Source organism: Urocitellus parryii, chromosome 2 (assembly GCF_045843805.1).
Source record: "Urocitellus parryii isolate mUroPar1 chromosome 2, mUroPar1.hap1, whole genome shotgun sequence".
NCBI classification, from domain to species: domain Eukaryota; kingdom Metazoa; phylum Chordata; class Mammalia; order Rodentia; family Sciuridae; genus Urocitellus; species Urocitellus parryii.
Genome location: NC_135532.1, coordinates 157330189 through 157357682, shown reverse-complemented (window position 1 = coordinate 157357682; position 27494 = coordinate 157330189). Strand labels below are relative to the sequence as shown.

At 37.4% G+C, this 27494-nt stretch overlaps 1 protein-coding gene across 1 annotated transcript in view; it reads left to right on the top strand.

Annotated features, from left to right (window-relative positions):
- The window catches only part of Myh15 (myosin heavy chain 15), a 123391-nt gene that overhangs the window by 1395 nt on the left and 94502 nt on the right, over nucleotides 1–27494 (top strand). The window contains 5 exon segments of the mRNA XM_077795524.1: nucleotides 3–50; nucleotides 13397–13457; nucleotides 13459–13479; nucleotides 13481–13508; nucleotides 18498–18623. Coding sequence (XP_077651650.1) covers nucleotides 3–50; nucleotides 13397–13457; nucleotides 13459–13479; nucleotides 13481–13508; nucleotides 18498–18623 — 284 coding nt within the window.

Here is a 27494-nt window from a genome sequence, read left to right as displayed (position 1 = left end):
ATATAAACAGAAATCCAGAGAGAAGCATCTGGAAGCAGATGGCACAGAAAGAAAGAATTACTTTGAAGACATGGTTTGTACTTCCATTCAAATCCCTGGCCCCAAGCCCATTTGTTTTCCTTACATTTAAACCCACTACTTGAGGGTTTTGGAAAATATTGAAATTAATATCATCTCTTTTAATTGTTCTTCAACATTCTGTCACCCATCATTCTTCCATAACAAAATAAGAAGCATTCCTCACTTAATATTTGATGAAACCAGGGAATTTGTTAAATTTTGGTGAAGTAAAGTTACTAAGACATACTCTGCCTTTAGCGCACAGACCATTGGGAAAAACACGGAAAGGGATAAATTGCCATAAAATGTTTTTAGTGACATAAAGGAGGTAAGAACAAAGACCTTTGGAATTTCAAAGGCAAAGTAACTAATTCCACAGGGGTGAAACCATAAGTCTTCATTTCCTATGGCTTTTAATTAATACTTTAAAAAATACACACACACACACACACACACACACACACACACACACATATATACACATACCCTTGCCTTCTTACCAAGAAGATTTGAGGCCTCTTACAATAAATAGCTTATCTAGAATGATCATGAAAATGGAATACAACAGTCAGTAATGGAAAGAAGGAAGTAACCCATTCATTCAAGTCTTTCAACAAATATATATTTTTTTAATTTTGTATTTTTAATTGTAGTAAAACATAACATAAAATTTAGGTGGTATTCAGTGCATTCCCCCTGCATATGACCATTAATATTCTCTTTCTCCAGAATACTTTTATAATCCCAAACTGGACTGTATCTACTAAACAAAAACTTCTCTTTAGCTCCTTCCCCTAACCCTGGCAACCACTGTTCTACTTTGATTACTCTGGGGACCTTGTGTAAGTGGCATCATGTAATATTTCATCTTTCCTTTCTGCTGTCTTTAACTTAGCAGAATGTTTCCCATCTCATCTGTGTTGTGTGTCAAGATTAGCATGCATCAGGATTTCATTCCTTTTTAAGAGTGAATAATGTTCCATCATATGTATATACCACATTTTTCTTACCTGTTCATTTCATGGACACTTCAGTTTCTCCTACTTTTGAGTTATCATATGAATAGTGTTGCTATGAATGTTGGTATTCAAATACCTGATTAAGTCTTTGTTTTTAATTCTTTTGTGTATATTTCTAGAAGTGGAATTGCTATATTTTATGGCAATCCTATGTTACACTTTTGAGTAGCCACTATACTGTTTTCCACAGTGAAGAACTGAAATCTCAAGGGCAACACTTGTTTTCTAGTTTTGCCTTCATATTTTTATTGGCACAGAATAGTTGTACACAACGGTTGGTATTTGTTACATATCTGTACATGCACATAATACAACAATACAATTTGGCCATTGTCATTCCTCAGTTTCCATTTCCCTTCCATTCTCCCTCCTCCTGGTCCCTTTCCTCTGTTTCTGACCTTCCTTTGATTTTCTTGAGTTCCCCCTAAACTTTGTTTTCCTTTTCTTTCTCTACCTTCCATGAGAGAAAATATACAACCCTTGACTTTCTGAGTTTGGCTTATTTTATTTGATATTATGTCTTCAAGTTCTATCCATTTTCCTGCAAATTACATTACTTCATTTTTCTTTATGGCTGAATAAAACTCCATTGTGTATATATGCATACATTTTGTTTATCCATTTTTCTGTTGATGGACACCTCAGCTGGTTCCATAGTTTGGCTATTGTGAATTGGGCTGCTGTAAACATGGGTGTGCATGTACTGCTGTAGTATCCTAAAGTGACTCTTTAGGATATCTACTGGGGAGTGTTGTAGCTGGGCCTTATGAAGGCTCTATTCTTAGTTGTTTGAGGAACCTCCATAATGATTTCCCCAGTGGTTGTGATACCATTCACTGTGATGAGTCCTTACTTCCCAGAATGCTGAAGTATAACACCAGAGAAGCCTGCCAAAGGCAAGTGTAGAGTGCAAAGGCTTTATTAAAGGATAGCAGAAAGTACCCCCCCAACCCTCCCCACCTACCCACCCCAGGAAGAAAGGGACCTGAAAGGCAGAATTCAAGGGAAGGGGAGGTCTTCTCCCTTTTATATGTAAGGTCTTCTTTTGTTGTTCTCCATTCCTGTCCTTTATTTTGCTTATGTCCCTCTAGGCTGCATGTGGTGGGGGATACTGGTGGGAAAGCCAAAAGGTGGAAGACAGTGGGGCCCATGGGGTGGGAGGAGTGATCTGGGCAGAAAAGGCCTGGGATGATTTGATTAACATCTCCCTGTCTTGCTGGGAGCTGTTTCATTAACAGTTCTTTGGGATGGACCCCAGTTTTAGAAATATTAACATTTCCTCTCCTAGGTGCTCTTCTGGTTTCGTGGGCTCAGATGGACTCCATTTTCTTTATTAGACTTGATTTTAGAACTGATTTCTATAACTACACTAACTACCTATCTTTAAATCTGCCTTGAGTTGTACTAATTTATAATGCTACCAACAGTGTCAGTGTTCATTTTCTCCAGCATTTATTATTGTTGTATGCTTTTTTGTTTGTTAACAGCAAAATTAAATCAATTCATTAGTTAAGAAAGTAGAAAATATTTTATGGCATTAAAAGGTAGGGCTATTTTGGATAAGAAACTAAAACTGTGTAGTGTAACAAATATCATGTTTCACTAAAGGCAAAAATATTCTACAGTGATAACTGTGCAGTCCAATTTTCTGGGTTTTTTTTTTTTTTCTTCAAGGCTGCCGTTCTGACTGGAGTAAGATGAAATCTCAGGGTAGTTTTGATTTGTAATTCCCTAATTGCTAATGATGTTGAACATTTTTTCATGTATTTATTGGCCATTTGTATTTTTTTCTTTTGAGAAATGTCTAGTTCATTTGTCCCTTTATTAATCGGGTCTTTTGATTTTTTTGGTGTTAAGTTTTTTGAGTTCTTTATATATTCTGGATATTAATCCTCTGTCAGAAGAGTAGCTAGAAAAAATTTTCTTGCATCCTATAGGTTCTCTCTCCACATTATTTCCTTTTTGGTAAGGAAGGTTTTTAATTTGATGCCATCACATTTATCAATTCTTGTTATTTCCTGAGAGTCATTGCCTGTGCCTCTATGCTAGAGTGTTAACTGTATGTGTTCTTCTAGAAGTTGCTTTCTGATCTAATTCCTAGGTTTCTAATCCATTTTTAAATTGACTTTTATGCAGAGTAAAAGATAAAGATCTAGTCTCCTTCTATATATGGATGACTATTTGTCTCTTGTTTTTGTTTTTTATAATAGTCATCTTAATGGGTATACAGTAGTATCTCATTGTCATTTTGATTTGTATTTCCCTAATGATTATTGATACTGATCACCTTTTCAGTGCTTATTGGCAGTTTATATATATTCTTCTGAGAAATGTCTATTCACATCCTTGGCCCTTTATTAACTGGGCTATTTGTTCATTTGTTATTAATATGTAGTTTTTGAGGCTAGTCTGTACTGGGGACTATTCTTGCTGCTGAGGATACATCTATAAACAAGATATTGTCCCTGCCTTGTCTGTGTGGGACATAAACAATGAACAGACAAATAAGTATGAAATAATAGAGAAAAGATGCCAAAGCAGAGTAAAGGGAGAAGGAGCTTCTTGTACATAGTTTGGTCAGGATGTCCCCTCAGAGGGTACTTGAGTACAGGCGGGAATGCAGTCAGGGAGGTGATGTGAAGGGAGTGTGAGGGCTTTATACAGGAACATGGGAATAGATGCTTTTATGGTGACTTATTTTGTTGTTGTTGTCATTGTTTTCTTGCTTTTTCCATGCATTGAAAGAAAGTCCTTTGAAGATTTGTTTTTATTACAAAAAGGAGGAAAATTATTAACAAAGAAGACACAGATGGGCAAATGAAGTAAGTAATGTCATTCAGTGTCTATAGTGGCTCCTCATGTTGTTTACCAGAGTGTTGTCATCGTCCCAATGTTTACATGCTATGGGGATGCAAAGCTCAAACATTGAATCCTGTCTCTGTCCTTTCCATTCTCATTTCTTAGGTTACCTTTTCAACTCAATGTGCAGAACAAAGTACCTCAGAGCTCTTGCTACCAGCTCTTCATTTCTGCTTTCTAAGAAGGTGTCAAGTAGATCACTGCCATTTGCTGTGATTCAAACTGTAGAGGCATCCTGAACTCCTCTCTTACCGCTTCTGCCTTTGAAATAAACCTCAACTGGTAACTTCTCTCCATGACCATGTCCACTGCTACCACCTTACTTGAACCATCATTTTCTTCCATGTTATTGCAATTGCCTCCTTACTGATCCCCCTGCCTCCACCCTCATCAGTGGTAGGTTCTTTTGCACATAGGAGCCAGCATCAATTCTTTCACAGTGTAAATCAGACCATGTCTCTCCTCTGCTGTACACTCAACAGTGTCTCCACCTTACTGTAAATACAACCCAACCCTTAGTGATAGCCTCCTTGTCATCTGTGATATTTCTCTAAATCCTTTTAATTCCATCTTCTGCCATTTTCTCTCTCCCTCCCTGTTTCTCTTCTGTTCTTCCTTATATTTTCCTTTGATTCCTGATTGGGCTATTTCAAAATACCTCTCTTCAACTTCAGAAATTCTTTTTCCTTCGTGTACTCTGTCCTTAAAACTCTCAATAATTACTTTTTTATTTCATGGATTGAATTTTTCAGCTCCAAGGTTTCTGTTTGGTTCTTTTTTGTGGTATGACTTCTATCCCATCATTGAATTTCTCATCCATATCATGAATCACTTTCCTCATTTCATTGAATTGTCTAATGATATTCTCTTGCATCTTACTGAGTTACCATAGGATTATTTTTTTAAAATCTATTCAAGTTTTTAGTAGATTCTATGTTGCAATCTGTTTCTGGAAAATTATTTTGTTTCTTCGGAGGTGTCATGCTTCCTTGCTTTTACATCTTCTTGTAACTCTATGTTTATCTGTGCATCAACTGTCCCAATTTTATGAAATAGCTTTCATGGGGAAAGACATTTTCATTTGGCTTTGTTTCTGAGTAGGCACAGAATTGTAGCCTCTCTGTGATTTCTTCAGATAGAATCAATATCAGTGGTGTCTAATTTTCTCAGGATCTAGACTGAAGTTGTTTGTGGAAATAGTGGTGAAACTTTATAATACACATAAACGTAGGCCCCCAAGAGACAAGTACTGATAATTCTGGCAATGCCAGGGGTGTGGGCCACATGAGGGACATATTTTCAGGCTCTGCCTGGGGAATGAGTACCAAAGGCAGTGTGCCCTCTGGCAGCAGTAGCTGCAATGCTGGGAAACAGCGGGTTGGTTGCAGAGCAGCATGCTCTCGGGTCCCATTGAAGTGAATGCTAATGGCAATAGTAGTATCCACAATGCTAGAGGTAATGTCTGTGGAGGGGTGTGTCCTCTGGCCCCATGGGGATAATTGCCATTTGCACCAGAGTCTCTGACTATGGACTTTACAATGCTGGGGCCATGGGCTCTGGTAGGACATGTCCTTAGGCCCCCAAAAGGACGGCTGATAACTCTGGCATCTGAGGCACCAGGCCTGGGACAAAAATATAGGGATATTGTCCTCAAGCCCAAGGAGAATGCTTGTCAATTTCACTGGTGGGGTCAGCCTGTCTGCTCTGCTAGCCTACTTGTTTCCTGGAGTGCAGAGCACTTTCTAGACTCAGGTGCCAGGGCTACAAGTGCATGGTTAAACTTAGTTGTATTTGTGAGGTTCCAGCCTTTTGAGTGAGCGTGGTAGAATGATTGTGGGGTCCCAAGAATGGGGGATGCAGTGACTGCTGGTACCTAACTGCTGATAGGATGACTCTAGCAATGGCTCCGTTCTCAAGATGTTGCTGTGCTATTGTAGCTTGGGCTCTGGGGGTTGCAAGTATCCAATGTGAATTCTATGTAGCAAAACAGTACTGTGGATCACAGCTCCCTAGACAGGACTCAATAACTGAGAATTGCAGAATTCCCTTGTAGGTAGGACTCCAGGTCCACAGCGATAATGGGGGTCACTGGAACTCTCCTGCTGACCTTTTGACTACATGGAGTTCCTGCTGTGTGGGAGCCGCAGTCACAGTTGCAGTGCATTTTGTTGCTCTCTATGCTGCCAACCTGAGTTTCTATGCCATTTCAGGTTCCTGTCACATTCATGCCGTGTTCTAGTGTTCTCCTTCCTCATTCTCCTTGAAATATAGTAGTATTTCTTCTGTGTGGAGGAGGTGAGTCCTGGGCACCTCTATTCAAACATCTTGGATATTCCATTAAAGGCTCTTAATATAATAAGCTTTGATAATTTTTTGCAGATAATTGTTTCAGAAAAAAAAATTGACAGAGCTGGACAGATGGAGATGAGGGTAGAGAGGGGAGAGTATCAAACCCAAAGTGCAGTCCTAGCCTTTACCTCTTTGAATTTCACCCCCACTTTCTAACTTCTTATTGCATATTCTCTGCATGGCTGAAACTCAGCACAGCATCTTCTCCAGATTCTTGTCTTCTTCCTGAGTTCCTATCCATGTTCGTGATATTGTTCATCTTTCTACTTCATAGACAGAAAAGGTCTTAGTCATGTTTCTCAGTCTCTATTTTCCCTTTCCCGTTATTGTTTAGACCATCAGCATCTTGCACTTTGGCATTCTGCAACAGGTTCACCGACTATACTTTTAAACTCTTCCCGTAGTAGTCTGTCTTCCACACTTCCAGAAAATTAATTATTTTGAAGCATAACTCTATATTATTATCTGCTTAAAGTATCTTTAACATTTCCTCTCTGACTTAACTGATACCTTAATGTGGTCTCAGATCACAACCAGAAATTACTGATTTTTCTTAGATTTTCATGGTACAATCTGTCTGGATTATAACCTCTCCTTTGACCATACCTCAAACTTTTCCACCTTTATGACTTCAACGTTGTGTTTCAGAAATTCTTGTTCTCCCACAATTACCCATCAAAACCTTTCAAGTCTCAAATGTTGCTTCTTTTTGAATCTTCCCTTGTCATGTCTTCTAGAAGAGTTTTTCACTTGATTTCTGTGTCTTGTTTCACTGACAGCTAATTTATACTTGTGTTTTATTTACTCTCATGGATGATAAACTCCTTGATACCAGGGAATTTTTTTCTGGCTTATCCATCTTCCGTAGCATGTAGCACCAAGTTTTGTACATTGCAAAGTACCCACTAAAACTTTGTTCAATAAATTAATGAAATGTGAACAGCTCAGAAATCATTAACCCTCCATGAAATACTGAATGTCATTATCATAAATTCAGATTAGCCAGATTTTAGATCGATAAAACTGACACTGTTCTTTTCATTTTTATCTTCTTATTTACAGATGGGACTGCACTGGGATAGAATTATAAAGTTGGAAAACAATGCTTCTTGCATTTCTCTTTAGCAGATTTTAGGTGAAGTTGTACTTCATTTCTCCATTTTCATGACTTCCAAATGCACTTACCAAATCTGACAACCCATCTCCAGTTGAAAGTTTGCACTTTTGGCTGTATACCAGAATCTCCTGAGGGACAAATGCCTGAAATGCAGGGATCACCCAGATCCAAGAAAATGTCTCTGATGTCTCCGGTTGTAGGATGCAGGTATCAGTATTTGTTTTTACAACTTTCTAGGTGATTCCAGTATGTGTGCAAGATTGAAGTCCATTGAAAGGACGACATTGTCCTGGAACTTTTCTGGGTATCAGAAGTGGAGGGGGGTTTGGTTGCATAGCTTTAATCCCAGCTACTTGGGAGGCTGAGGCAGGAGGATTGCAAGTTTGAAGCCAGCCTCAGTAACATAGTGAGACCTGTCTCAAATGAAAAGGGCTGAGGCCGGGCATTGTGGCTTACACTTATAATCCCAGCCGCTCCAAAGGCTGAGACAGAGGATCACAGGTTCAAAGCTAGCCTCGGCAAAAGAGAGGTGCTAAGCAACTCAGACCCTTACTCTAAATAAAATACAAAATAGATCTGGAGATGTGGCTCAGTAGGTGAGTGCTTCTAAATTCAATCTGTGGTATCCCCCAAAATAAAATAAAATTTAAAAAGTAGAAAGGGCTGAGGATGTAGCTCAGTGGTAAAGTGTCCCTGGGTTCAGTCCCCAGTATGGAGAAATAAAACAGAAGTATTTCAGAATCATGTAGGTAACCTGATAAACCTATAGTCTCAGGGTCTAACCTATTCTAGTGAGGCTCATCCTTAGGTCCTTCATCAGCTTTCCAGGCTACTCTTATACACATCAACATTAGAGAACCACTGTGCCAAGTTACCCACTCCTGGGTAAGATGCTGCTGCTGAATGAAATCTATGGTTAAACCTGTAGTTATAGGAAAGGTAGCAGAATACAACAATTACTAATAGGGTATTATGTAAAATTGTGGATGTGTAACCGATGTGATTCTGCAATCTGCATTTGGGGTAAAATTGGGAGTTCATAACCCAATTCAATCTAATGTATGAAATATGATATGTCAAGAGCTTTGTAATGTTGTGAACAACCAATAAAAAAAAACCTAATTAAAAGCCATGGGTTCATTCATAATGTCAATGGGATCATTCATTAAGTCCTAATGGTACTTATTGGTGGGAATTTTATAAGCCTCTTTAGGAACATGATGAAAATAGATTTCCAGATATTACTAGGTTTAAAACAATATTTTGTGAATGCCAAATGGACTTTTTACCCGTAAATTCGAACTTTGTCTTGATTATATAATTATAAACATTTTTCAGAACATTATGACCATGACTATTTTCTGCCCAGTCAAAACAGAACATATATTATGATGTTTAGTGTAAACCTCTGGGAAAAATCCAATAACACTGATTCAGTCTGTACCTACTCAACTATCCCTGGAGTGGATGAGAAATAATCCTGTAACACTGGATGCTATTTCTGTTAAAGCTTAAGGTGAGATACTATACAAAGAATTTGGTTTATTTTGTTTGTGGATGAAAATAGCTTTAAAGTTATGTCTTAACACAGGAAAAAAGAAAGAAAGCAACTCTTGGTGTGGGAAGCTATTCTTTGAGACGGTTATTACCTATATTATCCATCTGACTGTTTCCAAAGCTTATAAAACCAACTTTTTTTTTTTTCCTAATCTTTTGCCTGGACAGCCACTATGTACTTGTTTGTCTCCACTCAGATTGACCAGGCATGCCATTGCATTTTTCCTTCTCAAGTATTTTCATATTGGATTAGATGCTTTTTATACTTTTTCCCAGTTTAAAAAGCCTATAATTCTGACTCATTAAATTGTGACTTGAAATAATCGGGCTTTTGACCCCAAACCTGGCACCTTTAACAGGAACATCTCAGCATAGGATGGGTATGTTTGTTCTATTTTAATTTTCCATTTATTTTCCCAAATATATTTTGAATTTTGAAAGTTTTATAGTGTTACCGACAAGAGTTGGGACCAGTTTTGTGGTTTATGCAGTTAAAGAACGAATGCCTGTAATGCTGAGGTAAGTAAGCAAGCAGGAATTTTATTTTAAAGCAAAGTGAGAAGAGACTCAGAACCCCTGGAGCAGGGGCAAGAGTGCCCTTTAAGTCCTTCAGTGCATCTCCTTTTACAGCCATGTAAGGAGAAGTTGATATGCTTCTTTGGTGGCCTCTTGATATTTCAATTGTCCCACTGTGGGTGCCAGTGGATTATGGGTTCTTAGACACAGGAACGGCTTTAACATGTCAGTGTTGTTAAAATGATTGTGCTTGCCCTCTTTACGACCTTGACTGCCCCTTCTCTACTCTCCACTGCCTGGCCTTTTCTATCTCAATAGCAGCTGAGGACCCAAGCCATTGACACTGTAAAATGACATCAAGTTAAGTATGTTCGTAGAAATGTATGCAAATAAAATATTGATTTTAGTTAATAATTTACCAAACATTTCAAGCTGTTAAAAACTCCTGTGAAAATTTCAATGGTCCAAACAAAGGAAATGGATATATGTTGCTAATATAAATGACATGTAGCTTTCTGGTTGTGTTTTCTTTGTTTTAAACTTGTTCCCTGTTTAGGATTATTGCTCAGGAAATGATATGTATACATATATCATTGAAGCCAGCCTCAGTAACACAGTGAGAACCTGTCTCAAATGAAAAGGGCTGAGGCCGGGCATGGTGGTATATATGTACACAGGCATATATACATACATATGTGTATACATACACACACTTGTATATATACAGATATACATATGTGTGTATGCACAGCTATGTATACATACATATGTGTGTGTGTGTGTGTGTGTGTATATATATATATATATATATATATATATATATATCCTGGTACATATAAAAATTTTCTTAGTATTCTGACTCCCAGAAATGGTCCAGGGAGAGTTTGGGAGTTGAAGATAAAGTGCTGTATGTGCATGAAGAGTAGAAAGCCTTGTGAGTTGTCATTATTATTACCATGACCTCATTCGTAACCACAGGCTGATGAGAAACATAGATACAGTGAAGCATCTCCCCAAAGAAGGTACATCAAAAATGTGGTGCCCAAAGCATTCTTCTGAGTTTTCTGTCCACAGGCTTGTCTCTGGTTTTGTTTCTGACCTGCATTCATTCCTTGGCTTATTTCTAACCCAGGCCTCCACTGTTTAACTTACTTCCTAATCTTACTGCTTTCTTTCCCAGTCTTTGCTTAGTATTTGCCTTCCTGGTAAGGCCTCTATGCAGAAAGAAAATCTGAAATGGCTCCTTTTGGGTCTGGCCTAGAAGCTCCTCCACTGGACTTTACCACCCACATTCTGTGCTGCCCCTTACAGTCACCATTAGTATACACTTATTAAGTGCTCATAAAAATAGGTTGGGTGGTGGTAGGTAAGAAAGAAAGAGGAGCCCAAATGTAATAGAAGGTAAAAGTAATTCAAAACTTGTCTTGGAAGTTTCTTTAGAAGCTAAAACATGCAAAAAAATTGAAAATAGCATAGATACTGTCAACAGGGACCTGATTAAATACTTTTTGGTAATATGATCTCACATTTAAAGAACTTACTGCATCAGACACCATTCTAAATAGTTTGCAAATGTCAACTTTTTAAGTCGTCACAGCAATCACAAGAAGTACATATGTATTCTTTTGATCCTTACAACACACAGAGGGAAATTGAGACCAGGACAGTAAAGCAACTTACCCAATGTAACACAGTAAGATGTATCTCTGGGATTCATGTGACTCCAGGGCTTCCCCCTTTAATTACTAAGCTGTCATTGCCACCTATTTTGAACAATGTGACACTAAATATCCAAAGATGAGGCTATAGTAAAATGCACTTGATTACATGTACTGACTTAGAAACATGTTCCAAAAGAAAAAATATGATTTAGTCTAGCACTTACATTAGAAAAGAATATCTAGGCACTTATTCATTTCTTTATCATTTGAATACTTGAAATAAGTGTATATTGCTTTGGAAACCCAAAAGGCAAAAAAAATTTAAACCGAATAACAGGCTAATTTTAGTTTTTAAAAAGAAAGAGTTCATAAGTGATACGATAAGAGAGTGCCTTGTTTCACAGCTCCAGGATTTTGCCTATACTGTCCCTGTTACTTGGAGTTCTTTCTTTTTTTTTTTACAAAAATATATTTAATATTCATAAAATGCAAAAAATGTACAATATTATTGGAGTAACAGTGCTCTGATACACCATGTAATGTTTCAGTCAGGTTAATTATGTGAATCTCTTCAAACATCTGTCAATTCTTTATGGTTAAAACATTCAAAATACTTCCTTTCAGATTTTTGAAATGTAGAGTACATAATGGTTGTCTCTAATCACCCTACTGTGTAGTAGTACACCAGAGCTTCTTATTTCTATATAACTGTAACTTAGGACCCATTGATCAACCTTTCCCATCTCCCTTACACCTATCTTTTTCTTTTATTTCTTTTTTTTTACTTTCTTTTTTAGTGCACTAATGAAAAACTGCCTCATCTTGCATTGTAAGACATTTTACAGAATTACTATGTAAGATATACTAGCATATCTCAGAATTTAATTAAAATGGAAGGCATACCAGAGAAGTTCCAGAGGAGTGGAATATTCATTTTGTTTCATAACTGAAATCAACAATTTGAAATATGTTAATAATTTTTTGCCTGTAGCATTATTTCATATAATTTTCATTTTTTAAACCCCTAATGCAATACAGACCTATTTATGTTTTCTTCTGACAACATTTATCCTTCCTACTTCTTTAGAAAATTGAAGTTTTGTTTTAGAAAATATTCAGTGCAGCGTCTGTATTCCTGTTGGGCAGCAGAGGGCACTATGGAGTAAACAGACTTCAGAGGAAAAGGAAGGGTTTTTGATAGATCTAGGCAAGTGTCCTGACTTGTGTTGATTGGTGGTGGTTGTCTTGAATAATCAAATTTCACAGCCTAAGTCCCTGTTTCATTCAAAGAATCTGTAAGCATATACCTAGAAATAGTTCTTGTTAGGAAAGGGCTAGTATCAAGAAATCAATTCTTTTTTAAATTGGGAAATAATTCATATACCATAAAATTCACCCTTTTAAAGTGTGTATTTCAGTGAATTTTAGTGTACTCACAAGGTTGTACAACCATCACCACCATATAATTCAGGACATTTCATCTCCCCTAAAGAAGCCTTGTGCTCATTAGTAATTACTACTTTCCCCAGCATCTCGTCACTACAAAACTACATTTTGTCTCTGTGGATTTACTCATTCTTGACAATTCATAAAAATGGAATCCTACAATATGGGGCCTTTTGTGTCTTCTTTCAAGAATTGTAATGTTTTAAAGTTTCAGCCATGTCATAGCATAATACATCATTATGTCATTCTCTTTTAGACCTGAATATTATTCCTTTGTTTAAATATGTCACATTTTGTTTATCTGTTCATCACTTGACAGACATTTTCCCCTATTTTTGACTATTATGAATAATATTAGTAGGAACATTCATATAATTTTTTATGTAAACATGTGTTTTCATTTTCCCTGGAAACATACCTAAGAGAAGAATTGCTGTGTCCTTTTGTAATTCTGTGTTTAATTTGTAATTGTCAAACTGTTTTTTATAGTGTTCACACCATGCATTCCTACCAGCAGAATGCAGGGGTTCTAATTTCTCATCATTGTCAACACTTTGTTATTGTCCGTCTTTTTGATTATAGCCACTATAGTGGGTGTGAAGTGGCATTTCAGTGTGGTTTTGATTTGCATCCCCAAGAAATAGATTCCTTTAAGCATTTAGGATTCAGGCATTCATTTCAAGCTTAAATTTTATCTCACTACATTGATGTAGTAATATGTAATGTGTTTGGCTATAATGGAATGGATTTTTACTCCCTCACTTATTCTTTACTTCTCTTCCTTCTTCCCTTTCTTCTTCTCTTATGACCAGGTGCTTACAAATCTGCTTTCTTCAAGGGCACTAACTCCTTTGAGTTGATGAAGGGCTTGGTTCAGCACTAAAGTTGGTAATGAATGTTATCAGAAGTCAAAATGTAGAACAGGTAAGGTGATATTTCAAGAACATTATGATTATATAATCTTGTACTATTTGTGTAAATATTGTATATTCTCAACCACTGAGATTGTCAACAATGAGAGCTTATATTAAGAAGCAAGAAATAGCTACTGTGATGAGTATTCCAAATGTGTTTACTTATGAAGCATGGGACAGTAACTGACCCTGTGCCAAGATTCTCTCTAGTCTGAAATACATGTTTTGACAGTCTTGCCTTAGGTAACATGTCTCTTTGTTCTCTTTGTAGATACAGGTAAATATTTCACTTGTGATCAGCACCTTGTTTGTAGCTATGGTGCATTCAAAACTGTTGGTTTCTGATGATAATAAAAATAACAAATTGGCATTCCTCATCTATTTGGAACATTGACTTCATTTGTGTAACAGACACATGGTGGCCTGATAATTGAGGAAGGGGCTCAATACATAGGCTGAAGTCAATATTTTAAGGGAGGAAGCGTTGAAAATGAGAGATGGAAGGTCTTGTAGGTTTTGCTTAGCATCTAGGACAATGTTACAATGACAGAATAGTGAACTTGCTCATCTTGAGGTTTGCCTGCATGGAGTAAATGTTCCCAGGGCTACTAGCTAATGATACCAATTATGTAAGCTGGTACCTTTCAAAATAACAATTTATATCTGCCGTATAGATTAGTCTGATATAGGCCATGCTGCAGTAATACACTAAAACCTTAGTGACAGTGAAAATATTTCTTGTACCAAGTCCCAGAAAATGTGTATAGTCATCTCCATTTTGTAGTGATGCTTTCTGGGACACTTGGCCAGAAATTGCTGAAGGTAGAAAAGATAATTTGTAGAGAAAGTCTACCCAGCCTAACTGCTTGGAGTAGAGGTGACATCACTTTCACTAACATTCCATTGGTGAGATTTTGTCAAATTGTCCTTTGAGCTACAGGGGACTGAGAAATATAGCCTCCTTGAGGAGGGACTAGCAAGGTGAAGTGATAGAATTCACTGTCATGTATAATATTTGTGAAGTATTCACAAGTCTGATCATTTTTCATTCTTAAAATACTCAGAAGGAATCAGGGCAGTAATACCTGTGTTTCTCCTGTTGGGGAAACTGAGGCTAAAAGAATCTCAGTAATATTCCAAAGGACATGCAGCTAGTATTCAGGTGACATTCAGATGTCTGTCTTTGCATACATCTCAAACCTGAAAAAAAGATAGATGAATGTACATAATTGTGGTAGAAAATAGTCATTTTGACTATAATAAACTCTTTTCTTAAGGTATCTGATGTGTCCATGTTATTTATAACATAATTATAATCAAAATAAATTTTATTAATTTTTATTACAGTAAGATTAGCTTACCCTATAAACCAATAATTCTAATTTTACCACAATACTAATTTTACTATATTGAACTAATTGCCTACGTTTTTACCTTCCTGGTAACCTAGCCTTTTTGAGGCCTTGGTCTGTGTCTAATTCATCTCATTACCCTGGCATCTAACACAGTGCTCTGCAACCAGTAGGTAATCTCCAATGTAAAAATGGACACCCTAAGTGGAACTTGAATCATGTTCCACAGAACAATAATTGACCTATTTCTCAGCATTGGAGTTAGGGAGGTTTGGCAGTTGCCTGATTTCATAGACATTCACCATAACATGTATATGCATGACCTACGATGGTGATAGAATGGGACATTTCTCTTTATAAAACTAATGAGCCCATAAGAGGATGGAAATCAAATTTTCATCCCTTAAATATTATATTCTAGGGGACTCAGTTACCAGTCCAGCCTTTAATAGGTAAAGCAAGCTAGTCTATTATTATTCAACATAAAACATAAACCTCTTTCTCTCCTAGAGTTACAGTGAGCATACTATAAGCTCTTCTTAGGAATTTAACAGACTTTATAGAGAAAATATTCACTGCTCAGAACAGAGACAAGTATGCTTTGTTGAAGACAATTGCAAAAGATGGAGAAAATTCCTGCAGTGTTAACACTATATAAAGTTTAGTCCTAGCTCTAATGCTACCTCACTCTGATACCTTGGTCAATTATCTTCACATCTCTGAGCCCCACAGTGAAGAGGTTGAATGACTTTTTGTTTCTCTACGGGGAGGCATTTGGCATCTATGATGGGAAAATTTTCATGAAATGAGAGAATAGGGCACTTTGTAGATGTTTGACGTCCTTGGCCCCCAGGTACTAAATGCCAGTAGCATTCTCAGTCATGATGGCAGCCAGAAGATGCCCTCCCCATTCCAAGTGGGCTGTTCCCAAGTTGAGAGCTATTAAACATGATTATCAAGTATTTTATAATTTCATGATAGCTCTACATCTATTAGAAATAATTTATTTGATTTTAGAAAAGATTGATAATGATGACACAACAATAATACTTGTAATCAGTGTCTGCCAAGTGCTTACTGTGGCTACTGTGCTAAGAGATTTGTGTGTATTATCATATCCTATCTAATAGCAACCATGCAAAGTAGGTCTTATTAATATTTCTGTTTTACAGCTGAAGACAGTAACTCTTAAAGAGTCACTGCACAAGGTGACACAGCTAGTAAATGCTGGGGTGAGGATGAGAAGTGATACAGGGGAGATGAAATGGGAAAGGGGAACCAACATTTGATACCAATTCCAAGTGCCGTGTTCTGTAAGTTTACATCCTCTGACTCACTGGATCTCTGACAAAAACCTGAGATATGCATATGTCATTATGTTATAGATGAAAAAGGCAATGAACTTTAACATTTGACTCCATTTCTTTGTTTTTTTATTATTTTTTTCCTGAACTATTGCCCCAAAGTAATCAAAATCTTCTATAAGGTTATCTTTTAAACTCCAAGAAATGGGTCCATTTTCTCCTGAAAAATGGAAGTATAATATTTCCCTTATTGCTTCTTCATTGGACAGAAAATGATGAAAAAGATGACGGTGATTCCTTAGCCAGCCAGCATATTGACCTAGGGGTTTCATTAATTCATTCAGCAGACATCGTACTGTCAACATCTCCCTCTGCCTGCATTTCCAGACTTTGTTCCTGTTTCTCTGCCACTCCACACACCTGTTCAAACAGCTTCTCAAGCATTTAGGAAATGAAAATGGGGTGAGCAAGTTATTCATGTTCTTTTTAAAGTTTCAAACTGACTGCTGTAGACAGACTGCTTTCCTTGGTGTCAACAGGATGAAAATCTTCCTGATGCTTTATTTGTACCCTCTTAATGCTCATTATGAAAAACTGATGCCATCCAGCTTATGGATTTCTGTGGGAATGACACAAGATAACCAATCAGGATGGGTGACTCACAACTAAATCACCACCAGACACCAAATGGCCCTGCTGTGTGCTCTCTCCTGGGCAGAAGGAGGCATGTGATAGGCCTGTTTTGCTAGTTACACTTTGGGGCACATTCTGTTTCCAGGCTTGGAGAGTATCCCTGAAATTCACTCCTACTTGGAGTCTGTCAGAAACCTGCTACTACAACAGCACTTTTGCATTGTGGAAGCTGGATTTGCATTCCTGTGGCATCATTCAGGCACAGAGATTGGATGTGTCTCCTATAGGTTTCATGAGAGCCTTTGCCATAGCCTTCCAAGGAAGGGACATGCGGCCTCACTTTGACAATAGGAAATCTGAGTCAGAATGATGCTACCAAAGGCCACTCTCCATTTAGGGTGATGAGAGCAACTCTGGGAACTAATATAATGAAGAATTGGAAGCCGAGGCTAGAAAAAAAACCTTAAAGTTCATTATTTGGAAGAAAGTATTGCATCCCAGAAAAGGTAGGTAATTTGCCATGGGTTATACAATTTGTATGTAGCTGCAACAGTAGCAACTGAGCAAAGTCTAGGAATTGCAAATTTCTAATCTACCATACTTACAAATAGCCAACCTTTGCTGTGTGTAGTGTTAAAGAAAAAAAAAATATCATGACACTTGTTAAAATGGTAAGAAAGATTTTTCTTCAGGAGTTTTACAATACAGATATTGACTCGATTCCAATACAATCAGGACAAGAGGATTTATAGGCAAAGGGCAGTGGATGGAAAATCATAGAGAAGGCCTAAAGGGTAGAGCTGTTCTTGCTGATGCTGGCCTAACAGGCTTCTTGCTGAAGGTAGGCTAAGAATTTACACACGCCATATAGGCCATGAAGAACACAATTGGATATCACGGGTGGGGAGATCTTCCCTGAAGCAATTTAGCGGAATTCTTTTTGCTTTGCTTTTTTTTTTTTTTTTTAGTCCTGGGGATTGGACCCAGAGGTGCTTTACTACTGATACATATCCCTGTTTTCTATTTTCTGTTTTATTTTAAGATGAGGTTTCACTAAGTTGCCTAGGACCTTTGCTGAGGCCAGCCTTGAACTTGCAGTTCTTCTGCCTCAGCCTCCTGTGTTGCTGGGATTATAGGTCTGTGCACTGTGCTCAGCAATTTAGCAGGATTCTTGATGGAACTGAGCTAAGCAGGCAGAAGGCAGGACAAGTAAGGTAAGATCACAGGAGCATGATTACAGTTTGTTCAAAGAGAGTTTTTGACAAGAAGCAGCATCTGGAATGAGGGTTAGAGTACAGAATCTATAGGTCTAGGACTGGGCTTAGAGTTTGCATCTTTCATGAGTTCCAAGTGATCCTGAGGCTGATGGTCTTAGAATACATCGAGTAGCAAGGCATTAGACCACATTGCCAATAGAGCCCCCTGTCCCAGAATTATTTTGCTCTTTATTAATAGGAATATGATTTCTCCCACCTATGCTCTTAGTAGGGAGGCAGCAAGCTGCTCACTACTTTCTCCTACCCTTGTGCTTTCTTCCTCTTTCCCTCACTTGCTTCTTTCTTTCTTTTCACTTGTTGTATTCAGCAGAACATGAAAACCTCAGGTTAGTAAATGCATTCTAAGTTGACTAGATGATTGCTCATAGAGAATGCCCAGGATTAAAATGAGCACTTCTGTCAGATGATAAAGTGTTTAGGATGTGATTTCTAGATAATCTATACTCTTGATGCCCCGTCAACATGTGAAAGGATGTTTAAGTGGCTGATGGCACACATCAGCAGGGTCCTGGAAGCCAGGCTGTCAAGGTTCTTCTTCACTGCTATTCTCAACACCACTGTTTGAAGTTCTTTTTTTTTTTATGTAGTTGGACACAATACCTTTATTTTATCTATGTGGTGCTGAGGATTGAACCCAGGACCTTGCACTTGCTAGACAAGTTCTCTACCGCTGAGCCACAACCCCAGCCCCTGTTTGAAGTTCTTGATGTAAGAATATGTGGAGGATGCAGTCAATCCATATTTACAAGCATATTTGAAACTATGACCCAAGTGTGGAAAAAATAAGATCAAAGAATAATGGAATTCATTCTCGGTACACTTTTAAGAGATACGTTGGTTGGAAAAGAGCTATAATTTTATACTAACAATTATTATTATAGAGAATTCCTCTCATTTTTGTTTTAAATAGAAGTATAAATATATGCAAAGGAATCTTCTATGATTTTGAATTCTAATACCATTAAATGTTATTATAATAATCTTTAGTCTGTAGACATATCTGAAGGAGACAAGAATTTAATTGAACATTTGTCATTTGTTGGCTCTATCTGCCATTATATGATAGTGGGTATTGTTTTTTCTTTAATGTATATTCTTGCAATAGAACTCTGTTTTTCTCTCTCCTTTCAACTATTCATATCTTTGAAGTATACTGTGAGCAACTTTGAATTAATTTTAGCATTAAAAATTTTCAATAGCTCGTCATTCAGCACATATTTATTCTGGAGCAAGAGGAACAGAGGAAAGCAGGCATTGACGGAGCATCCATTGACTCTGGTCTGGATTTGCAAGCCTGCATAGATCTCACTGAAAATGTAATATCTGTTTGTCTCCTTGTCCATTTTCATTTAAAGAGAATTGTCCCTGCTTGACATGTTGATCCATGTCAGGAATCAAGCTCTGTCAGAGGATGGGAAATGGGGCAGAAAAGTCCTGCATATTTTCTCCTAATGGGTCTTTGTGTGCAGAGTCTTTAACATCCTAGCTAAATTCTCATGTCATTTGCCCTATTCCATCATCTCTAATGCAGATGTAGCTACATTTGTCAACTTGTGCATAGCCTCTTTACGCAAAGAGGCTTGTTGCAATTAAAAATGGTCATTCTGTTGACTGGAAAAACAGAGCTAAAAACATGGGTACTGTAGAGCATGGCTGATTAACATAAGGTGAATGAGTAGATCCAAAGAGCTTAAGGAAATCTGGCAAATTAGCATGCAAACAAACAACTACCATAAATCCTCAGGCCACTACCTTGCAGGCTGTAGTATGTTCATTTAATTGGACAAGTACCAGTTAGTTTCAGTAATTTATGACAATATTTCATGCCTTATTAGTAAATTAGCTTCAGTGTATGGTTTGTGAATTTGTTGATGTCCCTGTACTCTGGAATCTTTCTGCATGCTCTGGGAGAGTTGGCATGGTCTTTTCTGTGGCTTTGTCTGCATGAACAAGATGGTAACCTGTTAGAAGCTTGTGGGTTGCAGTGAATTTTGGAGACAGGTCTGGGCAAACCAAAACCTTTAACTTTCTGAAAGTTCTGTAGCTACACCGTCACATTTGATTCTCAACAACCATGTCAGGAAGGCACTTGAGAGACTGACCTCTCTCTGTCCTTTGCAGGTCCTGGATTCTATCATTTTGAGTGTCCTATCACTTTTATTTATTAGCCTTTACATGAAACTAAATCTTCCTTGAAAATTGCTGTAATTCCTAACAGGAGTAGACATCATGTTGATTTTATTCATTTTATAACTAGTGACTTCTTGTGGGGAGAACAGTTTGCTTAAAATGCTTAAAAAATGATTAATAAATCAAACATGAGCTGATTTGAAAAAATAATAATGATCCAACCTTGATCTGATAAATTCTTTGTGACATTTTAAAAGCTACATTTTTCTGATCAAATATGAAACAAGGGTCTGGGGTTGTGGCTCGGTGGTAGAGCACTTGCCTAGCATGTGTGAGGCACTGGGTTTGATTCTCAGCACCACATATAAAATAAAATAAATAAAATAAAGGTCCATCAACAACTAAAAGATAAATGAATAAGTAATGAAACAAACTGAAGTTCCTAAGAGAGACTGATTTAGTTTCTGATAGTTGTCACCTGTAAATTCTGCTTTTTCGATAAGATACTGTTTTTAGGCAGGAAAGTGAAATATAGATATTGTTTAGATGCTGATACCTCTCTAAATGTTACTGATTTTAGTAGAATGAAGCATATTGCCTTATTTTTGCCAGCCTCAGTTACTCCAGCAACAAGGATGTAATTTCCTGTTGTATTTTATACTGATATGATAAAATGAGAAGAAGAAAAAAAAACAGATAAAAGAAAGCAAAGAAAAGTCTTTGGTTTCCTATGAATGATTTCAGCAAAATTCAGGTCAGGCAAATAAGGCATACAAAAACCTTTCTCTAAGACATTTTATATTTTGAAAAGACCATTATGTTGGTTCAGGATATCTGAAGAAAATTTTGTAGCAAATATTAATAATTAAAACCACTCCTTAAAATAGCATCAATCATGGAAGTTTTTAACTTTCAAAAGAACTAAAATACATGAATATCTGCATAATGTTTTATAATCTGCATCTCTGCGTATTTGGAAAAAGGATTTTCATACATAAAAATTTCCTATTAAGTTTACAAAAAAGTCTATCTCAAATAAAAATATAATGTTGTTAACTTAATTTTCAGGCTTACCATAAACTCCTTCCATAATATATATGCTGTGAATAAATCTATTATAATATTAGTTCACACTTTCTTCATTACTTGAAATATTCTACTTCATTTAGAACTCGAACAATAATAATTTGCTTCTGAGCAGATTAATATACAATTAGATTTATGATTATACACAAGATATTATCAGAGATTATTCTTATTATTTCCTAAAAATACAAGTTTAAATGTTTATTTTTTGTTGTAACTCCTTCAGTGTATTAACCCAGAGAGGCTATATTTTCAGTAATTTAGCTTTTTGTGGACATTCTCACAGGTGGGATTAAGATAATTTTAGAATTTTATCAATCTCAAGAGAAGATTCCTTCTATACTTATATCTTCCTGAACTTTGTGTCTAAACAATATTATTCTGTTGATACATTCTTTGCCTATCTGCCTGAACTTGGTCTGAATATCAGACTGTGGGAATTTTTGATATGTCCATAGTCAATAATATCAAATATTCTAAATTCTAAAATACTTAAACCCTGGTAGCACTAAGGCACTGAATAAATGTTGTTGCCTCTGAAGGGAAGTTTTTTGAATGTGATAATTTGGGTTTTTTAAATATAAAGTTAACCACATTACTATCTAATTATATCTTGTAAACACATGAATATTTTCTTTAAATACAACTTCATGCTTTTTGTCATTGTTGTTGGCAACTCTCACTTTTGTCTGACTGATCACCAAAGCAAATTAGCCCAGGTTCCAGAACTCAAACCTGTGTGTCTCAGTATTCACCTGTCCATCAATCTCTCTGCAGAAATTTGCAGATGGCCTACACTTTACTCACCTAAGGACCTACTGTGCTAAGGGTTTGGAGGAATGCAAAACCCAAAAGGCATCACCCTGGCACTCAAGGAACTGCTGGTATACTTCAAAGGATGTCTTAAAACCAAGACTTTTATTGTTCATTTTCATTGAACAAGTGAATCTGCTTAGCAACCAATGGTTGCCTGCTTCTTCTCATCCATTGGTAAGGGAGGGATCCTTGGTCTAGAGTTATGGAGATGGCCAAATATGACATCCAGCCCTAGATGGATGAGATCAGCATCTCATCAGTCACAAATGCTCATATCTCCAGGAACATAGATACCCCACAACATACAGTCCCTCAGAATAGAATGAATTGCAGGGAGAGTGAGAGGCAGGCTTTATAGTAAAAGGAAGGTAGGGTGGCCCTAAGTTTCAGCAGAAGGATGTGATTGGCTTGTTTGAATAATTCCACAGTCTGAGAGGAAATCAAGACCAATTACTCAGGGATAATAAGCAGACACTGTGTCTGTTCCCTGTCATAGGAGGGCTGTTTGCTGGGAGGTCTAACCTAGGAGGGGAATTTGTGATTAGTTCATTTGAGCCCCTCCTGGTTTCCCCAGACTTCGAAGCACACATAATTGGGTCTTAATGATAGCACACTGTCTGTATAAGTCTTTGAATTAAATGCTATAGAAAAATAGCATTTGTTTTAAGTAGCACTTGCCTTTAGGAAATATGCAGTCAAGAAAGGGATTTATAAGTCTAATAAATGTAAAAGTATATTTTAAAATGATTAAATGTAATAAAAGGCACAAAGAAAGGTCCCAAGTGACGAGAAGCATAGAGGTCCCCCTGTCTATAAGAATCTAGAAAAGTCTGGTGAGGAGGAGCACAAAATTTCGATTAGATCTTAATAAATGTATATAATTTTAGCAAACACAGGAAGACAGCAAGAAGGGAGACAGGCCAGAGCAAAGACAGACAGGAAAGCAAAGAACATGTTCTAAAATGTCCAGGAGTCTAGTTGGAGCACAGAATGTGCAGAAGAAACTTGAAGAAAAAAAGAGAATTGGATTGTGAAGGGATTTTAATTTATACTTGACTTTAACGCAGTGGAATCCGGAGGGGTCTGAGCTGGTTAATGGAGAAGTCAGAGCTGCTTGTGCTTAATCTGATAGGTTTGCACGTGATGTCTGGGATGGGAAGACAGGCTAATGATAAGCAGGTAGGAAGCTGGTATAGTAGCATGAGTGAGAAATCAAGAGGTCTTGATCCAGAAGAGCAGAAGTACAAGTAGTGAGAAAGTAACAGAAAGGGGGAAAGGCAAATTTGATAATATTCAGAGAGAAAGAGGTCAGACTATGTTCTGAGTCAGGGCAACTGTTTCAAACCATTTGTGTGTAACGTAGGACAACTGATTCTGTGGGGCAGAAAATAATTACTTTATTCTCCAACCTATTTGTAAATTAATTTGCTTAACAGCCCCTTGTTTGTTAGAAGTTTTATACCTCCTGAGCACTTGAGAAATAGAGAAGACCTTACAGGAACTGTATTTCTCTCCTCATTGGTGCAGTAGTTATGTTTTGAGGAATGAAATCTGCTTGTTTCACATAAAATTCCCCTCATCCCAAAGGGGAAAGTTGGCTTCACTGGAAACCAGGAAAACTGAGATCCTCATGTGTGGGAGGCTGCTCTGCCTTAGTTGGGAGCTGCTGTTCTTAGTAAAGTTTTGCCTCAGTACTCTTGTTAACAGGCAGCATCCCAGGAGGTGCTTGCATTTTTTATTTTTTTGTACTGGGAATTGAACTCAGGGGAAGTCAACCACTGAACCATACCCTCAACCCTATTTTGTATTTTAGAGACAGGCTCTCATTGAGTTGCTTAGTATACCTCACTGTTGCTAAGGCTGGCTTTGAACTTGCGCTCCTCCTGTCTCAGTCTCCTGAGCCACTGGGATTACAAGCTTGTGCCACTGTGCCTGGATGAGATGCTTGCATTTTTAAGTGAATCATTTTTATTTTCACTGAGGGTTTGCTAGAGATATGTAGGATATATGAATTCCATTTGTACTCAACATGGTACACGTGAAGTTCATACATCCGAGCATTAACACCAAAGAATCGAATGTTTAATTTCCAGATTTCCCCTTTCTCTCTCCCTCCTCACTTCCAACATTGCCTAAAACTCACAAGGTCAGTGTTGTAGGAGCAAGATAGGTGTTGCTTTCACTAGGAGAACTTTGGCTCATTAGAGTAGTTCACCTCTTCACTCTGCAGGATTCCCTAGTCAGATGCTTGGGGTAAAGATGGTTCTTGCCTAGAACTTTTCAAGAGCTATTGCTGAAATGTTCAATATGCTTTTCATAAAATTCAAGTTCTTGGACCATGAGAAAATACACAAGTGGTAGAAAACCATTAGAGTGATAGACTCGGATGAATCGAAAATGTGATCTTCAAATATCTGATGAAGAATTATTAGACACATTTACACGGCTTCTAAACAAAGGATTCCAAACTATAAACAAATTTTGTTTTCATATACCTTTACCTGTACAGACACTTGACTAAGAGTTTGTGTGTTTTCTTGCCATAAAAACATTCAAGCATAAGCTAACCAGCCTTTTAGGAGGGAATTCTGAGGGGAATTCAATGATCTACTAGGAAATTTGGACCACAGCTTCAATGTCTCTTCCAAATCTGAGTGTCTGTGGTTCTTAGTTTCAATGGGTTGATAGAGAATCATGAAATCTATGTTGTTGGGGCAAGGGGACATGGTCTATCTTACTTGCCATACCTTGAAATGTCACATTTTATCTGCACATGTTTCATCTGTTTTGAGGTCTGTGTATTATGCCCGTGTCTTGTCTTCTCAGAGCCCGTGTCTGATTCATTCTAGTACAATCTAAAGTGTCTGATATAGTGATTTGATCACAAAAGAAGGCATTTTAAAATATTCATGGAGTAGGTAAAGGAATCTATAAATAAATATGCAAATATAAAATTCATTGATCTGCCCCTGCCCACTGTGTGTTTCCCTGTATATAAGTATGTGGATGTCAGTTAATGGCAGTATCCACTATCCAGTTGCTCAGGCCAAGAACCTCCTTATCTTACACCTCACAGTCTATCCATCAGGAAGTTGTGAAAGCTCCATTTTCAACATATCTCACATTTCTAATGAGTTCTCACAAGCCCCAACACTATAACTAGACTAGACTAAGGGTCAGCAAACTAATTTTGTGGGTCAAATATAGCCTGCCATCTGTTTTGGTAAATAGTTTTATTGGAATATTGTCACTCATTTATTTTACGTGTTAACTGCTGCTTTCAGTGCCACAATGGCTGAGTAGATGCAAAGGTGTGAAAGAGAACCAGTGACCCTTTAGAGAAGAATTTGCTTAAGATAGTCATAGGGTTTTCTGTCAACATTCTTTTTCGTTTCTACAACCCTTTAAGAATATAAAAACCATTATTAGTTCAGGACTTCCCTGTTGACTTTGCTCACTCCTGTTCCAAACCAATGGTTCTTTTCAAGCATAAATTAAGTCGCATCACTTCATGTTAAAAGTCTCCAAAGGCTTCTCATTACATGTAAAGTCCAAATGTCTTACTGACACCTATAAATTCTTTGGGGTCCAGCTGCAGTTAAGTCTATAACTTAAGTACACAAGCCTTAAACCAATAGCATTTCACCATGTGCTCCATATCTGGCTCTGTCCCTATTTGGTTCCGATGATAGGATCTCAAACTTGCCAGGTATGTGCTTCTGCCTTGGGGAATTTGTGCTCTTCGTTTTTCTGCCTGGAATACCTGTGCCCAGATTTTTTCAGGTGGGTTATTCTCATTCAGGTCAGATTTTCTCTGACCACTCCCATCTAAAGTAGATTTTCCTCTGCCTGCTCTCTCCTGCATTGTCTCCCTTTACTTTGCATCTTCAAAGTAGTTCTACGAGACTACGTTATTTATTTTATATCTTTGTTAATTTGGCTGTGATCTGTCTGCTTTACCAGAATGTAAGCACCCTGAGGAGAGTATGTGGTCACTGCAGAATCAGCAGCTCCTGCAGGTGTCAGTATTGAATTGTAGGTATTTAATACATATTTGTTGAAAGGATGATTGGCTAGTTACTTCTAGTGAATATTCTCTCCTTTTTCAATTATTAGGGAATGCATTCATACTGATTCCCCACTGGACACACTGTTTCTTAGAGGTTTTGAGAATGACATGTACTGTCTTCATGTATGTCCAACAGCCCATGGGCCTCCTCTCCATCCTCGAAGAAAAATGCCTTTCCTAAGGCTACAGACACAACTTTCAAGAAAAAAACTCTTTTGAACAGTTGATTTATTTCCAGAAGCCCAAGTCTGACGAGAAGGGGAACTATGAAGCTCACTTTAAACTCATCCATTATGGCGGAGTGGAAAGTTATCGGCACCTCCCGTCCTGAATTTTCCTGACTCTGTTTCAAATGCACTTAGCCAAAGCCCTCAGATAATATTTAAGTAAAGTTTAGGTTAAATGAAGAGATGAACAAAACACACCTCAGTTCCAAAGGAAAGGTAGTGTACCTTTCTGCACTCAGGAAGTGAAACAGCATCCCATGTGCACAGAGGTCAAAAATTTCAAAACGGACTCTGTCACCCCAACTCAAAGCAGGACTACCGCAGAAGGGAATGGATACCATCAAAGACATTTTTTTTTTCTTATTTGTCCTCTTTTTAACTCAACATTGTTTGAATGTGAATTATTTCAATCGATCTTTTTATTGAAGAGGTTTTTTTTTGTTCTCCCATAAAGAGTCAGTGTCCAATGGTGGTCTCTAAACTATGGCCCACAAAGTTTTCTAATGACCCTCATCCTTTTCTCATTTCCCCACTAGTGCATGTTCCCTTCTCCCCCCCCCCGCCCCCCGCTTTTCTACTTCTGTCCAGTGTTTCTGGGTGGAACAGAAAGAGAACTGATAAAAAAAAATGTTTCAAACTAAAAATGGCTTTCCAAGTGTCCCCATATGTGCTAATAGTTCTTTTTGATATCTTGTAATATTATTAAATAGCATGATTTTTACAGTAAAATGCCATTATATTTGCTATCTTTTTTTTTTCCAAGTGCTCACTGTGGTCAGGGGCAGTTGACAGTTTATCTAGCCTTGCCTGTGAAAGACTGCCCAGGTGAATTATTAATACTGGAAATGATTTAATGCTTTCTTGCTGTCCCTTTCCCTCCCTTCCCCCCCCCCACCACTTCCACCTTCTGTTACTACTTCTTTGCTCCTTTCTTCTTGTTCCTATCTCTTCCTTTCTTTTTGACAACTAAATGGTGAAGCTTGAAAATCTCTTTGGGCTGCACAGTGAAATTCTGGGGTATCAGTACGGTTATATCAAACTGTTTTAAAATAAAGGACCCGCACAATTTGTGATGTTTTTCAAGTAACGTACAATTTGCTGT